This window comes from Trachemys scripta, chromosome 19 (assembly GCF_013100865.1).
Source record: "Trachemys scripta elegans isolate TJP31775 chromosome 19, CAS_Tse_1.0, whole genome shotgun sequence".
NCBI classification, from domain to species: Eukaryota; Metazoa; Chordata; order Testudines; family Emydidae; genus Trachemys; species Trachemys scripta.
The window spans coordinates 18035979-18054385 of NC_048316.1; the positions used below are offsets into that span (position 1 = coordinate 18035979).

At 44.4% G+C, this 18407-nt stretch overlaps 1 protein-coding gene across 4 annotated transcripts in view; it reads right to left on the reverse strand.

Annotated features, from left to right (window-relative positions):
- KIF17 (kinesin family member 17) overlaps positions 1–18382 on the reverse strand; it is a 41972-nt gene extending 23590 nt beyond the window's left edge. For all 4 annotated transcript variants that reach the window (XM_034753630.1, XM_034753628.1, XM_034753629.1 and 1 more), the window contains exons 1-4: positions 17872–18382; positions 13041–13187; positions 11899–12000; positions 6911–7100 (exon numbers count right to left, since the gene is read on the reverse strand). In XM_034753630.1, the coding sequence (XP_034609521.1) occupies positions 6911–7100; positions 11899–12000; positions 13041–13187; positions 17872–18102 (670 nt within the window). In that variant the 5' untranslated portion in view covers positions 18103–18382. The remainder of the gene's footprint in view (positions 1–6910; positions 7101–11898; positions 12001–13040; positions 13188–17871) is intronic.
- Positions 18383–18407: the final 25 nt, after the last annotated feature.

Genomic DNA, 18407 nt, shown 5'->3' on the forward strand with positions numbered 1-18407 from the left:
CAAACACTATCAAGACGTCACCATGTGGGTTCCTGGCATCCCAAGAGGGGCTGCACACACTCTCCAAGGTTCAGGTTTTACTGCTTAGAAGCTGGTGAAATGACTCAGCAGGAGGAGAGACGGGCACTGTCAACGTCTGCTCCTCCTCAAGGGACAATGGGGAATATAAACAGAAAACAAGACAACTCCCCAGATTGGGATTCAGCCCAGCCCCTGAGCCTGGGTACGGAGCCTGACCTTCCTAAAAGGAGTCTGCCCCCTTTGCCTCCTAAGCAACCAATGTACAGCTCTCCCTGAGTACCACTGCATGAGGAAGCCAAGAGCTAAGCTGAAGTTAACACCTTGTTTACCAGGGACCAGGAAGTGACCCTCCCCTCTGTAACATTTCCTTCCTGCCTTTCACCCCACAATAATGCTAAGTGTAATGGGCTCAGGAAGGAATTCCCCCCCCCATGCCCATATATTCTGGGTTTGTTTGTTTTTTGAGGGGGGGATCGCCTTCCTCTAAAGCTTCAGCAGCAATGTCCATGGCTAGAGGTGGGACAGTGAACAGGTGGGACAGGGCTCTGAGGTGACTGTGACGTTGCACTCCATATGATTTTATGAAAATAGGCTAATGAGTGTGAATATAATGTAGCTGGAATATGCTTCATGCAAAAGGTCTCTTGTAAGGTATCATTACAAAGCTTACAATCTACTGAGTGTGGTCATCCAATTTGTATAAATGTAGCATTCTTGTATCTGAAACTAGAAATATGAAACATAACTCTGAAGTCCTATTGTAATTATGCAAAGTGTGGGTCATTAATGGTGGTTTTAAATCTTGATGGCTCCCATCAACTAGGACAGTTGGTTGTAAATAGCTCTGTTTACTTCCAAGCCTTCCTGTGAGTCAGGCCAGGAACAATGAAGGCTTGGGGTCTCCCAAGACATGTGCCCATGTCACCTGGTACTGGAATCCATCTTAAACCTGGTGCTTTTCCATTTAGAAGGATGGGTGGGGACCCAAAGAGACAAAAGATTCCCGCCTTGTGCCAAAGCTATATAAGGGGTGTGGAACAGAACAAAGGGGCTGCAGTCATGAGCAGGGGCGGCTCCAGGCACCAGCACACCAAGCGCATGCCTGGGGCGGCATGCTGGTCGCTGGGAGGGGGGCAGTCAGGCAGCCTTTGGCGGCATGCCTGCGGGAGGTCCGCCGGTCTCGCGGCTTCGGCGGCGGGTATGCTGAAGCCGCGGGACCGGCAGATCACCCGCAGAAACGCCACCGAATCCACGTGACCAGCAGATCGCCCGCAGGTGTGCCGCCGAAGGCCGCCTGACTGCCATGTTTGGGGCGGCAAAAACATAGAGCCACACCAGGTCATGAGAAATCCCTTAGCTACCACCTGAGCTGGAACAAGGACTATACCAGGGGAAAGGATTGGGCCCAGACTAGAAAGGAGTCTAGTCTGTGAAAGAAGCTTATTGGAACATCTCTGAGGGTGAGATTTATCTGTAAGCAGTTTCTTAATGTATTAGGCTTAGACTTGCGTGTTTTTGTTTTATTTTGTTTGGTAACTTACTTTGTTCTGTCTGTTATTACTTGGAACCACTTAAATCCTACTTTTTCTATTTAATAAAATTACTTTTGCTTATAAATTAACCCAGAGTAAGTAATTAATTCCTGGGGGAGCAAACAGCTGTGCATATCTCTTTATCAACGTAATAGAGGGCGGACAATTTATGAGTTTACCCTGTATAAGCTTTATACAGAGTAAAATGGATTTATTTGGGGTTTGGATCCAATGGGAGCTCGGTGTCTGGGTGCTAGAGACAAAAGCACTTCTTAAGCTGTTTTCAGTTAAGTCTGCTGCTATTTGGAGGACTTGGTTCAGACCTGGGTCTGTGTTTGCAGGAGGCTAGCGTGTCTGGCTCAACAAGACAGCGTACTAAAGTCCCAAGCTGGCAGGGAAAATGGGCTCAGAGGTAGTCTCAGCACATCAGGTGGCAGTCCCAAGGGGGGGTCTCTGTGACCGAACCTGTCACGGTGGCGTAATCAAGCAGGATCTGTGCACAGCTGATTGATCGAAATGCTGGTAGTGATTTTAAGTGAGTTTTAAATGTGCTGGCTGGAGAACAGACAAAGTGGTTACCGGTTTGTAATTTTCTGTTTGCTTATTTCGGGCAAGGGAAATAGGGACAGAAAAGTAAGCAAAAATAAGTAAGAGTGAAGATCAAAAGACGCTAAAACTGCACAAGTTGCAAACTGCCCAGAAAGTCTGAACACTGGGCGCTGGGAAAGTCTCTGTTAACTAAGAAGCCCCTGAGCTGAGTGGGTATATCTCACTTAATCATTTCCCTGCCATTGTGGGGCCTCAGGCACTGGTGCAGCTCGGTCCCGTGTAATCTCTGCCTGTGGCACAGAACAGGCTAGTCTCCTGTGGGCTGTAATAATTTGGTCTAATTTCAGTTGATGGGTTTAGTGGGCTGGTGCCAAGTGGTGTTGAGGGCCTGTGATATACAGGTCAGAGTAGATGATCTGGTGATCCTTTCCTGCCTTAAACTCTAGAACTGTCTGCATGAGTGAGAAAAGCTGCAAGGAGTTCCCCGCAGAACCAGTCTGGCCAGGGGGATTTCTCTCCAATGTGAGCCACTCCTTCCCCATCCAGGGAGCGGGCATGCTGCCCACCCCTGCTAACTAAAGACTGAAGGGTGAAAACCTGTCCTCAAAGACTTCAGTGGGGCCAGAATTTCACCCCAGAACTCCAATTTGCTCTGATTCACTGGGGTGTGTTGAACCATTTGACTCTCAGTCTCTCAGCACCTCCATAAATTACCCCACTCTCGGGGGTGTACAGCGCACTCTGAGCCAGAAGGAAGGTGTTTTTAAAGGTACGCATTCGACTCTTTTTCAAGTAGCTCAATAGGCGGAAAACAACTGTCCTAGACCCTCCCTAAGCCCCATTCTGCCAGTCAGCATCTGAGGTGCTAGATAAGTAGCAAATGCTCATTCAGTGAACTAAGGAAAATAAAACAAAAGGAGAGTGATTCTCCAGTGAATAAAACTAGGCTACAAAGTCAGACTTTGCAAACTCTACCTATGGTAGATAATGTGGCCCTGATTATCACAGTATCTCAGCACCTCATGATTTTTCATGGATTCATCCTCACCCCCATGAAGCTGAGCAGGACTAGTATCCCCATTGTACAGATGGGGAACTGTGGCCCAGAGAGACCACGTGACCTGTCCAAGATCACATAAGGAGTCTGTGACGGAGCAGACAATTGAATCCAGGTCTCCCATGTGCCAGGTTACCACCCTAAGTGCTGGATCATCCTTCATTTCAAACATCCCTTTCCCTGCTATTCCCAGCCATCACAAACCCAGGTTTAAGAGTAAAACTGGCCACAAGCCTCTAGAACAGCATGAAGCTGACAACGGAGCGCATCAAGGGTTCAACGGGGTCAGCACCACTGTGATGGCCCCATCAATATCTGCAAAATCTAAACTTTCATTTCAAAAAATTAGTTTCTAGCCATTAAGGCTGTGAAGAAAACCTTCCAAATGTCAACAAAGCGTAAACTGATGCACTCTGTGAAAGCTGAGTTCTCAGTTAGACAGACAGAAACAATAGCTCCAAGACGTTAACTGCCTATTCATCACAATGGGGTGTTGACACCGAACCCTAATTATTATGACCTAAAGCACTGCTGGCTATTTCATCACTGATCATTCTGGCAGAAACATCTGGCAGCTCAGGGATTGTGGGTGAAACTGGGGAAAATAGGTGGAGTTTGAAAATAGTGCCACCCCTTCTTACTGTCCTTTCTGAGCCCTGGGGCAAATGGCCATTCTGAAGAGTGGGGGTTTTACAGCTTAGGTAAGTAGCAACTGGCAATTAAAAATTAAGTAGTTGTTTTGGCTCCTGCCAGTAATTGTACCCAAGGAGGTTGTTTGTTTCAATCAATACAACTACTGGGTTAGTTTCCACGGTGTAACAAGTCCCCAGACTCTTGCTAAAATGCCTGCAAGCAGGTTGGAAAGTCAGGCTGTCACTGTTTAATTCTCTTCTAGTCCATCAACTAATTCTGGCAGCAGAAGCATGAGACAAATCTAAAACTTCTTCCCTCCCACCAAACCAAAGGGGAAAGCACCCGTTCCTTTGAATGCTCAGAGAGGACTAATGGGAAGAGACCTGTGTGTTTCATAAATCTGCCGCCACAGAATCTACTATTTGCTGCATATTTGCACTCTGGAATCTAAATGTGCATTAAAAAGTCTTTGTAGACCTCAAGTATCAGGGGGTAGCCATGTTAGTCTGTATCTACAAAAACAACAAGGAGTCTGGTGGCACCTTAGTCTGTTAGTCTTTAAGGTGCCACCAGACTCCTTGTTGTTTTTGTAGACCTCGTGGTTGTGAAGGGAATCTTAAAAATATGAACTGTAAGTAAGTGATGCTGTGTTTCTTCCCAAGACTGCAGACAGCTTGATCTTCCCCATTCATCGTAAGGGGGGTCCAATCTGAAACCTAAAGATGACAGTTTAAATATCAACTTTGTTAACTATTTGACTGATGGTCATTTTAGTTTAAACATCCAGCTAATGTGCTTATTCCACAATCCCAAACTTGCTCCTACACCTCCCCAATTGCCCCAAACTCAAACTGTCCAATATACAGCTGCCAAAACACCATATTTCACCCCCCTCTCTCCTCCATCTTCTACTATGCAGCTCTGGATTGCCAATAACAAATCTTGAGGCATAAAAACTGAAAACATGAACAAAGGGTAAAACAAATGTAATTTAATTTCAAAATAAAGAGCAGAGGCCACTATACTGTCTGGATTATGACTGTCACGTTAAAGCCAGTAAAAACGTCCAATCTCAACTGTAAATGAAACGGATGCAGAATTTCCAGTCTGCGGCACTACAGCACTGCAAAATCCAGAGACACCCCAGCTTGCCATGGAATGCATGGGGCTTCCCTCCTAAGTGAATTAAATGACAAGCCATTCTCACCCTGCTAGTTTGGGCTACAAAAACAGAGGTACCACTTTTTGAAAGCCTCTAAACAAGACAAATAATTCCAATTTAGACTGCAACCAAAGCCCTACCTGGAACACGAGAGGAGTGTAAGCATTTACTTTTGATTCTTAGGCCAGCGTCAGGATTTGAGGGTCCCACATTATAGAGGTTGGTGAAGCAGGACTTGGTTCAGCAAATCAAGGCACGGTTAACACTCACGCGATCTGCTAACTGGGTTATTCTGAGGGTCACTCCTCATTCCTCCATTTTTAGTAAATGTTTGGTGGTAAATTCTCTATACATGGAAATGAGGGATATCAGCAGCATCTGCGATTACAGTTGGAAGACATTGTGCAAGTTTCCCATGAATGGAGATCAGATGAAGGAAATAAAACCAGACTCTTAGCACTCAGCAGTGGAGCATGGGAGACTGAACTCCTCTTTCACTCCTACAGGTGATCCTTCCAGGTCCAGGTTGGGACACACTGGCATGGTGATATCTGGGGGCAACTTGCCCTGTTACTAGCCATGCTTTATTGAGTAAAGAAAGTCCAGTGGCTAGAAGCCGAAGTCAGGAAAATCCGAACTGGAAATAAAATGCACATTTTTTGGACAGTGAAAGTAATTTGCCACTGGATTAGACTACCTAGAGATTCTCTTTCCCTGGGATCTTTTAACTGAGATTAGATATCCTCTAAAAGATATGCTGTAGTTCAATCAAAAGTTCGTAGGTTCAATGCAGGAAGAACTGGGTGAAGTTCTCTGGCCTGTGTTAAGTACGAGGTCAGACTAGTTAGAGGTGTGCATGAGTACTGCAGTGGAGCACCCATAAGGACAAACATCTCGAAGAACTCAAATTACAGAAAGGTAAGTAACCTCTCCTTCTCCATGTCCAGTGAAGGCAGGACAAGAACTAATCAGATTAATCTGCAGCAAGGGAGATTAGATATTAGGAAAAACTTTCCAACTATAAGGATAGTTAAGTACTGGAACAGGCTTCCAAGGCAGATTGTGGAATCCCCGTCATGGGAAGTTTTAAGAACAGGTTGGACAAACACCTGTCAGGGATGGTCTAGGTTTTTTTGGTCTTGCCTCAGGACAGGGGGCTGGACTTGATGACCTCTCGAGGTCCTGTCCAACCCTACATTTCTATGATTCTGATTCTATGATAATAATGGTCCCTTCCAGCTTTACAGTCTATGAATTCCAAGTGCAAGTGTGGCCTTCAGCACCGGGGCTGTCAGTCCAGCACCTTTCAACAGCATCAAATAAGGATTTTAGAAGAAAAAGAAAAACAGAGGGAAATATGCTCCCAAACAATGTGTAGGACACATGTCCCCCTCCCTCCATGGGTGAGCAAGGGAAAAGACATTTAAAAAATACTCAGTCACTTTGCACTGTAGTGAATACTGGTGCCAAGACATAGCTCTCATTCTAGACTAGAACTGGGCAAAATATTTTCAGCAAATAGTGCATTCACTGAAAAATGCATTTTTCAAGGGCTCTGAAACCATTTGCAGATGTTGGTCAAATTTAACAAATAGTTTTGGCCAAAAAAACCAGACAACAACATTTTTGAAAATGTCAAAATACCTTAAAAAAAATCAAACCAAAACGTTTTGAAAACGTCCATTTGAATGGATATTCAAAACATTTAATTTGGACCCCCATGGAATGTTTTCAGTTTTTGTTTTGGTGAGAAAAAACTCAAAACATTCAGTTTCATTTAGAAACAAACCGATTTTTCCCCCACAAATGCTGTGGTTCAGCAATAGAACAGAAAAATCAGTTATTTGCTCAGCTGTATTCAAGCGCCAGTTTTTATTCTGGGATTATCCACCACATTGCACAGGTTGGTTCCATGCTCAGTCTCCCAAAGGCCTGATCCAGGAATCTGGCACCTACCTACAGCATAGATCTCCATGTTGATGGTGAAGATGGAGTGGGAGCGGGAAGAATCCTTGTTCATCAGGGTGTAGCCCACCGCTCGGTTTCTCCAACCCGTCTCCATGATGCGCTCGCACTGGGCCACGCTGTGCACGGTGTGCAGGGAGAGCCCTTTCACATACACCCCTTTCTCTGGGTGCTCCTTCAGCTGCAAGCAGGAAGAGCACAACACAACGATCAGAACAGTCTCTTCTGGCCTTAAAATCTATGAACCCATGAACACAGGTTACAGCAGGACCACTAGATTCTGAAACACCACAGACCACTCTGGAAACTTTCCAGGAGCCCCTTTGCATATGAAAGGAGGAAAAGGCAGTTATGTGCATAATGGGACATTACAGCAAAAATCTCATTGCCAGCTACAGAACAGCACTCTGAAGCAACTCCCGAGGGGTGCTGTGTACCTGCTGAGCACCCACATCTCCCACCAACTTGGAGGTTGCACCGTGCTCAGTAGGTGCTCAGCAATTAGGCTTTGGCCCACCCCTCTACACAGCTGTAATGTAGCGGACAGCTGTATTTGGCTGTAACCAGGAAACAGACTAGTTCTGAAGTATGAATAAAAGTACAAAACACCTTTCATGGTTCTATATGCAACAGGAACTAAAGTCAAGAGTTTGTTGCTTAGCTCAGGCATCTCCAGTGTCACATGGCGCCCCGCTCCTCTACTCTGAGCTGCCCCTTAGCTGCGTCTTCAGCTTCAAACATTAAGAAGATAGGTCAAGGTTTTCATCTGCCATAGCATATCGCTCTTGTGTCTCTGGTTATAGGGAGTTTAGTACATCAAGGGTTTGAGGGCTTGTCTTCACTACCGTGCTGCAGGGTGCCGATGTAGCACATCTAGTAAAGATGCATTACGTTGACAGGAGAGTACTTTCCCATCAACGAAATTACTCCATCTCAACGAGAGGCAGAAACTATGTTGGTGGGAGAGTGTCTCACGGTGACATAGCGAAGTGTACACACAGCTTTAAATCAATGTAACTTATGTTGCTCAGGTGGTTTTTTTCACCCCCCTAAGCAACATAACTTGCATCGACTTAAGTGGTATGTTGTCATAAACATACAGCTAAGGGTAGCATAAAATAACCTGGTTGGCACCTGACCAAAAGGACCAATAAGGAAAGAAGATACTTTCCAATCTGGGGAGGGGGAGGTTTTGTTGGGGCTCTCTTTGTTTCTCTCTCTTGGACAGAGAGGGACCAGGGCAGGAAAAAAAACATCTCCTAAAACCCTACCTGAAATAAGCATCTAAGATTACAAAAATGGTAAATAACAGCAAGGAAATGCATTAGATTATCTTTTGTTTTGGCTTGTGAATTTTCCTTATGCTAAGAGGGAGGTTTATTCCTGCTTTTTGTAACTCTGAAGTTGAGCGTAGAGGGGAATCCTCTGTGTTTTAAATCTTATTACCCTGTAAAATTACCTTCCATCCTGATTTTACAGAGGTGCTTCTTTCACTTTTTTCCTTATAATAAAGTTCTTCTTTTAAGAACCTGATTGGTTTTTAGTGTCCTAAAAACCCAAGGGTCTGGTCTGTGCTCACTTGGTTAACCTATTGGTTGGTATATTATTCTCAAGGCTCCCCAGGAAAGGGGGTGAAGGGGCTTGGGGTGGATATTTTGGGGAAATAGGAACTCCAAGTGATCCTTTTCCTGAATCTTTGTTTAACTCACTTGGTGGTGGCAGCAATACCGTCCAAGGACAAGGAAGGGATTTGTGCCTTGGGGAAGTTTTTAACCTAAACTGCTAGAAATAAGCTTAGGGGGTCTTTCATGCGGGTCCCCACATCTGTACCCCAAAGTTCAGAGTAGGGAGGAAACCCTGACATATGTAGACAAGCCCTGAGACACAATAGTGAGGGATACTGATATTAGGTGCTCTACTGATCCCCTCTGCACCACATGGGCATCTACACGGCATTGATTAAACTCCCAAAATCCTGCCCCCTCATGCTCAGGACAAGTATAAAATCTGGGTGTCAGTCTTTTCTTTGGTGACTCCAAAGTCCTGTTCTGGAGACAGATATCCCCAACACATTAAATCTCTAATAGACTCCTCCCAGCAACTAAAATTCCCACAGAGGGGACTTTTCATAAAAGATGTTACTAAAGTACATGTTTTTTCTTTTATAGCCTTGAGTGATCCATCAAACCCATCACAGGAAAAAGTGATCAGGATAGCCCACTAGGATCACAAACACCACTTAGGCTCCATTCTCATTGGGGCTTTTAAATGTATTTGAAATCATTTGCAAACAGTTATGGCCAACATCATTTGAGTTGACAACTAGGACCCTATCTACACCACAAAATAACTGAGTCAGGAGTCCAAGCTACAACATGGTTGTCCTGATGTGATTTCAAACATGTGACAGATGTTAGTCACCTTGCTTAATGCACTTCTGGAAAGCGCTCTGACACTCCTTTGATAAATGCACTATAAGAACCTATCTAGACTAGAACAGAATCAGGTTATGAGAGAATTAAAAACTGTAATGTAGATCGGACCTTAGTCATGTTCCCTAACCAAGCTAAAGCCCTGGACTGCCTGGGTTAACCCAGTTACAGGATCAGGGTTAGGTCAATCTATACTATAGCTTTTAACTGTGATATATGACAATCAGGTGACTGGGATGGCTACAGTTAGGAGTGCTGTGGAAGCTGAATCCCTGGCGAAGTCCTCTCCAAGGTCCATCTCTGATCGGCTGAAGGAATGGCACTGCCTTGCATGGGAGGAAGCTGTACTTAGCCTACTAGGGTGGAATGAGGACATTCCACTCACTTGACACTGCACTTCACCTGAGTGTGAGGTCTTCCAAGCAGAGCTCAGTGAGGCCTGTTCTCTGCAGGGCTTTATTTCATGGCAAGTGACTGAGTCCCTGAGGTGCAGGGGTGGCCAGGAGTCACCGACATTAAAAGGAAACAAATACAATTAATAATACTAATGGGATTTCAGAGGAGAAACATATAGGGTTGCAGGGGGCAGAAGATCTGCCTAGGCTTTGTGTCTCCACAGGACACTGACTCACTTAATTACTCTATAGAAGCAGCTACAGCCAGAAGCTGTCACCAGCGGTGACTGTGTTACCATGGAAACAGTTCTGCCCAAGCACTGCCCTGCCTGTGCCAACAGCAGTCGTCACGTAAACCAATGTCATTATTGATGTGGAACAAAAAGCAGGAATGTGCAGGAGGCTCTTTCTAAAATAGTGAACCCTATTTTTCCTGAAACACACACACTCTCTCTGCAGAGCGAGGAAATGGGGACCCACCAGGGATTTCACCCTTATAGGGCCAGGCACATGCTGAAGTTCTGTCAGAGTTTCAACATTTCTGCGCAGCAGATGGTGCTAGTACCTCGGTTTTCCTTATACTGACAATCTTGCTGGCATGTAAATTAGAAGAGAAGACATACAGCTCCCCACAGGAATGCATGGGAAGGGCAGAGATTTGCAAAGCTATTGTAAGGCAAATTCTTTGACTGTAAAACAACAATCAATAGAATTATTAATTGTATTAATTTTACTGTACTACATCTTTGAAACTTTCTGCCTTTCCCATGCATTCCAATGGGGAGTTGTACCTCTGCAGTATCCTGTCAATAAAGGATCAGCCATTTTTAGAGATAATGAGATCATCCACAGTCACATTAGATCAGATTAAAAATGGATGAGGGACAGAAACCCTCTTTCTTCAGTGCATAAACCAGATACTAACTTATGGGTATCAGGAAGAAACTTCCCGTATGTGCAGGCTATTCCATAACGGTCCACTGGGGACTTCTTGCACCTTCCTCTGAAGCATCTGGAACTGGCCACTGTAAGATAGGACTTGCCACGTTGGACAAGATCAATGGTCCATCCAGCTAGGTGTCCTATGTTCCTAACTAGACATAACCTAACGTTCTTCCAGGCCCCTCCAAATCCTTTCTCTGGCTCCCCTCTCCTTTGCACGTTGAGCAATTCAGCCTCACTTTCAGGGTTTTGCACAATCCCTCCCATTTTACATCTCTGTTTTCATTACATCTTTCCCCTTCCCTTCCCTATGATCTTGTGTATCCTCTCTCCTGACCTCTTCTTTCCATGTGTCCACTTTCAGCATCCTAACTCCTTTCATGCCTCCCTGTAAAGTTGAGGCAGATTCCCACCTCCTAGCCCAAAGATGGGACCTTGGGTTCAGTCCTGCAGCCTTAGGCACACTGGCTAATTGATAGACCTCAACAAGTTCTTCTAAACGGGGACTCATCATGCAATTGGAGCCTTTCTAGTGGGGCTCCACACAGGGATCTGTTCTTGGTCCAACGCTACTCAATATCTTTATCAATGAACTGGAAGAAAATGTCACTGTTGGTAAAGTTTGCACACAAAAATGGGTGGCGTGACAAATAATGATAATGTCAGTCCTACCATAGTGGTTTTGTAATGATTTTTGTATTGCATTTTAAATTGATGCCAAAGGTGGCAGGAACTAGTCACAGGCATTCTTTTGTACGTGTTCAGTTAAATTCAAATACCTACATAAAATAACAGAAGTAAGTTTGGTCTTGTGAGTTGCATATTCTAACAGCCACCATCAAGAATGAGGAACTTTGAAATCAATTGTGGAGAGCAGCTGAGTCTAACCTTTGTCAGGGTAAAAACACATTGATGATAACTTTCAACACTGATTTGAAGCACACTCGACTTTCATGTACAGGGATGTAGTCATACCTGGGTCTCAAACAATAAAGGAAAGTATGAGATGTTGGGGAATGGGACCAGACTGTAGATAAAACTCACTAAACATAATAAGAACAGTTTTTGTCACATCCCAAATGCTTCATGTTTCAGTTTCTGCAAAAAGTTTCTGCTGGGTTCTCCCATTTCTATTAGGCATGCCTGATAGCAGTCAGAGCAAATTAAAGCACACCCTCATTTAGCCAGAATGACTTTATGATCTCCTCACCTCCAACTTTTGCTTGGTGTCGGCTCCTAGCAAATCTCTTATGTCTTCATTGTAGATCTCCAGATAAGAGACTCTCACCAAGAACTTGGTGTTTTCAGCACACTGTACAAAAACAAGAGATGGGATTTTAGGGGAAGTTTTTCAAAGGTGCCTAAGGGAATTAGATACCTAAACTCCAGTTGACTGTCAATGACAGTTGGGTGCCTAACCCCCCTGGCTTTTTTGAAAATACTCAGTCTGCAGATTAACTATTTAGTTCACATTATATGGGATCTTTCGGATTGTAAACTCCTGCCATACAATACACAGACACTGAGAAGTGCAGACCTAGTGTGGTGGGCTGGTTTACACTGGTAAATACACAGCATCGAGAATATTCAGCTTGGAGTAAAAGTATCTTGCCCTTTCCTAGCACCATTCAGCAGAGGGCTTCATAGCAATTTATAAACATTAAATGACTTAAGCCTCACAACTTCCTAAGATTTCGGCATTATCCTAGTTTTACTGATATGGAAACTGAGGCAGAGAGAGAAACACTAATTTGCCAAAAGTCACACAGTAAATGTGGTAGAGCTGTAAACAGCACCTGAGTCCCAAATCTCAAGGACTCTGTTGGACTATACATATGCCCACTCCTGCATCATACATACTCAGTCAACCAGAACTGCATTCAGTGCTCATGTACTCATCATGTGAAGATCTTGGCAAGTTGACAGGAGGTGTCCTGCTATCCTACTGATAATTTGGGGGTGGGAAGAATGTGGCTAAAGCACTGAGGAAGAACTCAAGAGATCAGAGTTCTATCCCAGCTCAGTGACAGCCTTCCTGTGTGATCTTGGGGAAGTCATTTCCCCGCTCTGTGCCTCAGTTTCCCCATCTGTAAAATGGGGGATAATACTTCCTTACCTTGCCATAGGGTTGTGTGAATAAATTCATTAATGTTTGTGGGGCTCAGATACTATGGTGTTGAATACGGTAGAAAAACCTACTAATAAATAGCTTATAACATATAGCCCCAGACCCTCAAAGATATTTAGGCACCTAGATTTCCTATTGAAATCAATGAGAATTAGACACCTAAATACCTTTGAGGATCTGGGCTATAGTCCCTGCTACAGAAGCCATTTCACTTCACTACATACCTGTACGCTCTCAAACACGTGTTCGAATGCTCTGGGAATTATGCCTTTCTGCGTAGGAGGGTCCACAATGCCCTGCATGGTAAATGACTTCCCACTGCCAGTCTGGCCATAGGCAAAAATGGTGCCATTGTAGCCCTCAGTAACACCCTGGAAAATTAAAGAAAAACATAAAGATAATAGCCATTATCTTCGTCCTTCACATGTTTTGAATGAAGCTACTAAGATTCTATTCTATCATCTAACAGTGATTTTATAGGGAAGGAGAAAAACTGCTGGGTGAGCAAAGAAATTGCAATGTCATCTGTAGGTGGATGGAACGCAAGCACCTGAGCTGGAATTTTGAATTTCTTCTGGAAAGTCCCATGGGATCTTTAATCTCTACAAACCAAGGACTTGGTTTTACATCCCATCCAAAACCCAGAAAAATAAAAAGAATGGAAAACCTGAAGCGGAAGAAAAGTAGGGGCAAAAGACAAGCTTCCTAGCTCAGGCCATAGACTAAGAAAATAAAATAAAATACATTTCACTGCTGTATAAATGCACTGGTTCCTCTCAAACCCCAGGGGCTGACAGAACAGAGAAGGTCAAAACAGGAAGGGCTCTTTGATTATAGTATAGAAAAATAGGATACTTTTGCTGTAGGTCAGAAGGTACTCTGAGGACTGGAGAGACAAATGGAACTCCAGCAGATTGTGGCTAAAAGGGAAGTCTTAATCCTAGAATAATGATAAGAATGTTATTTCTCATCTACTCACTCAAATTCATCCTTTGCAAAGCTGGCTAAAGGAGGGAGTCACCTTTCCTTCCTTCATTCATTCCCATCTCAGCAAGACGTGAAATAGATATAACTTTACGAATCACCACTGGGTGACGGATTTACTGATTTTTTAAAAAACTGAATGCAAGATTCCCCAGATGCAATGGCAATAATACCTAAACAGACGTTTTGAAAAAAAATGAACCACATACCAATTCACCAGAGACTGAAATATGGTTAGGGAGAGAGGCTGGGAAGAGCCGTAAATGAGGTAAGGGGCAAAGTGAATTGCTCGGCCCCCTGCTGATTGAGGTCATTCCCTCCTTTGCCAGCTTCAGAGATGCCTTTGAGTGAGCAGAGGAGAAATACTATGCTAATGTTCTTCAGTTTACTGTAGTGCAGGGATCTGCAATCTTTAGCACGCGGCCCGCCATGGTAAGCCCCCTGGCAGGCTGTGCTGGTTTGTTTACCTGCCACTTCCGCAGGTTAGGCCAATAGCAACTCCCCCTGGCCACGGTTCGCTGTCCCAGGGCCGCAGTGGGGCTCCAGGTGCTGGGGCTTCCCTGCCACCCCCCAACACTTCTGTGGGAGACCAGGGTCGGGGCGCTGGGGCTTTTCCCGCCCTGCCCACCCAGCACTTCTACTGGAGAGCAGGTTGGGTGGGGGGGGGTTGCCCTGCTGCCCAGCAGCTTCTGCTGGGGATGGGTGGTGGTGCGGGGGGGGGGGGGGAAGGAGACTTCCACTGCCCTGCGCTGCTGCCGTGGAGCAGGGTCAGGGTGCGGGGGCTTCCCCAGCCCTGCCCACTTGGCAGCTGGGTCTCTGGATTTCCACCGGTGGCAGCAGATTTTTTCCAGGGGTCCCCCAGTTGGCTGGGACTCCTGGGCACGGGCCCCATCGGCCCAGTGGCTAATCCCTCCACTGGCTGCCAGTATTAAAACATCCTTGGAATTTCTAAATATTACAGATGACAATTTCCTAACTCAAGAAGTGTTGCAGTCAACACAGGAGGACTCTGCATTAACTAAAAACCAATGGTTGCTTAGGTACAAGTGACCATGAATTGGTCGCATTTCTAATGTGCAAACAGAATAAAGTCCAAACCAGTCATATGTATACTTTGTGCTTTAAAACGGCCACATTCACAAAGCTGAAAATATCTGCCAAATCAGCTGGGAGGGAAAATGTCATTAGAAAAATATGATCGAACATTTGGAATTGTTTAAGAACACTTTATTAGATGCCCCAAAAGCCACGATCAAGGAAGAAGACCGTACTGGTTAAAGAACTGACCTGGTTTAGAGGGGAAGTGAAAGCAGCTATAAAAAATGAAAAAAATAATAGATAAATTAAAGAAAGGGAAGTTGATAGTAATATATATAAACCAGACGTTAAGAAAAGGGACACACAGAGAAATCTATGGTACGCATATTTAAGCACAGTAAGAACGAGTTTTTTGAGTATATTAAAAGCACAAAAGAATCTTGACCATGGTACTGGTTCACTGCTAAATGCAAATGGCAGAATTATCAATAATAATGTAGAAATTACCAATAAATATTTCTGTTCAGTACTTGGGAAAAAACAGATGATGTAGTCTCATCATATGATGATGATTACACTCTTTCCATTCCACTACTAGATATCTCAGGAGGATGTTAAACAGCAGCTACTAAAGTTAGACATTATAAGATCAGCAGGTCCAGATAGCCCTTTTGGATGCAAGTTGTCAGAAGAGTGCAAAGGACCTCTAATGTTGACTTTAAACATTAATGTTGGAACAATAGGGAAGTTCCAAAAGACTGGACGAAAGTTAATGTTGAGCCAATATTTGAAAAGGGTAAATGGGATGACCTGGGTAATTATAGACCTGTCAAGCTGACTATGGAGCTGCTGATATGGAACTTGATTGAAAAAGCATTAAAGGAGGGGAACATAATTAATGCCCAATCAACATGGGGTTATGGAAAACAGATCCTGTCAAAGTAACTTGATATCTTTTTTTGATGAGATTACGAGTTCAGTTAATAAATAATAGTGTTGATGTAATATTCTTAGACTTCCATAAGGTGCTTGACTTGATACTGCATTCGGTGGTGTAGCCGTGTTGGTCCAAGGATACTAGAGAGACAAGATGGGTGAGGTACTATCTTTTACTGGACCAACTTCTGTTGATGAGAGACAAGCTTTTGAGCTTACACAGAGACCTTCTTCAGGTCTGGGAAATGTACTCAGAGTGTCACAGTTAAATATAAGGTGGAACAATATTAAGCATAAGGAGTTAACACATATTTCAAGGGACCACTGAAATTTATGTAGCTGTGATGCTCTGAGTACGTTTCCCAGTCCTGAAGAACAGCTCTTGATACTGCATGACATTTTGATTAAAAACAAATGGTACAAAATTAACATGGCATACATTAAATGGATTAAAAGCTGGCTAACCGATAAGTCTCAAAATGTATTTGTAATTGAGGAATCACCATCGAGTGGTTTTGTTTCTAGTGGAATCCCACAGGGATTGGTGCTTGGCCCTACATTATTTAACATTTTTATCAAAGACCTGGAAGAAGACATAAAATCATCATTGATAAACTTTGCAGATGACACAAATTGGGGGAGTGGCAAATAATTAAGAGAACAGGTCACGAATACAGTGCGATTTGGATCGCTTGGTAAACTAGGCACAAGCACACAATATGTATTTTAATATGGCTAAATGTAAATGTATTCGTCTAGGAAGAAAGAACATAGGACATATTTACAGGATGAAGGATCTATGGGATGGATATTGTGGTGGATAATCAGATGAACCTGAGGTCCCAGTGCAATGCTGTAGCCAAAAGGGCTAATGTGATCCTTGGATGCATTAAACAGAGGAATCTCAAGTACGACCAGAGATTACCTCTTTATTTAGCTCTGGTGCAACTGCTGCTGGAATAGTGTGTCCAGTTCTAGTCTCCACAATTCAAGAAGGACGTTGAAAAATTGGCGAGGGGTCAGAGAAGAGCCACAAGAATGATGAAAGGATTAAAATAACTGCCTTATAGTGATACAGTAGAACCTCAGCATTATGAACACTTTGGGAATGGAGGTTGTTTGTAACTCTGAAACGTTCATACCTCTGAACAAAATGTTATGGTTGTTCTTTCAAAAGTTTACAACTGAACATTGACTTCATACAGCTTTGAAATTTTGCTATGCAGACGAAAAATGCTGCTTTCCCTTTATTTTTTAGAAGTTTATGTTTAACGCAGGACTGTATCTGCTTTTTTTTTTGTCTCTGCTGCTGCCTGATTGCATACTTCTGGTTCCAAATGAGGTGTGTGGTTGACTAGTCAGTTCGTAACTCTGAGGTTCTACTGTAGATGCAAGGAGCTCAATCTATTTAGTGTAACAAAGAGAAGGTTATGGGGTGACTTAATTACAGTCTTTAGTGACCTACATAGGGAACAAATATTTATAATTGGCTGTTCAGTCTAGCAGAGAAAGATATAACACAACCCAATGACTGGAAGTCGAAGCTAGACAAATTCAGATTGGAAATAAGGTGTAAATTTTTCACAATGAGCGTAAATAACCATCAAACAATTTACAAGGGTCACTGACAATTTTCAAATCAAGATTGAAATTTTTTTCTAAAAAATCTGCTATAGGAATTATTTTGGGGGAGTTTCATGGCCTTTGTTATATAGGAGGTCAGACTAGATGATCCCAATGGTCCTTTCTGGCTTTCAAATCTATGAATCAAGGAGACAGTGCAGCATGAGGTCACATTCAGCGGGTTTTCTTCATAACCATCAAGATTCAAACTTTGTAGGATTTTTAAATGAAAGTTTAAACTCTGCCAGGGTCGGCTCTAGGCACCAGCGAACCAAGCACAATTTCAGAGACAGCATTCCAAACACCTTTTTTTTTTGCTTCGGCAGTTGCTTGGGGCGGCAAAAAAACCTAGAACTGGCCCTTAACTCTGCAGCAATTGATGGAAAGGCCTTGCCTGCCATTGCCAATCTCCCAAGCCACCCATTCTCCATGGAGAGTCTCTGTGGCTCATAGATCACTTTTGGCCTCACTCACCTCCACCAGCGGGTAGGCAATCTCATTGTAGATCTGTTCAGTGTTGTGGCTCTCATAGTACGCCCCGTCGAAGGTGAACTGCTTGGGGGGCTCGTCAGTGGCCCCAGGGTTCTGGATGAAGCACTGGCCCCGGGGGCTGTCCATGCTGACCACGGCTTTGCAGCTGAGCGCCTTCTCTCGCTCGTTCATGGGCCGGCAGCGCACAATGACCTTCACCGCCTCCGAGGCCATGTCCGCAATCGCCGGACAACAACCTCGCCGCCCGCAGAGGCGCTTCCGATGGCGCGGGAGGGCTGGAGCGAGCCCGGCTCAGGGGGCAGGATCCCAGCTCACCCCAGTGGGTGGGGGGCAGTGTCCGAGGGGCAGGGGCAGCTTGGTATGGTGCTGCAGAGAGCCTGGCATGGGCAGAAAAACTCATTCACGCCAGTGGGGCGGCAGGGAGTGGGGGCGGCAGTGGCAGGAGCGTGGGACGGGCGGGGGCAGTTTCTGTGGCATTGGCGAGCTGGGGCGAGCCTGGCACGGGGGGGGGGGGGGGG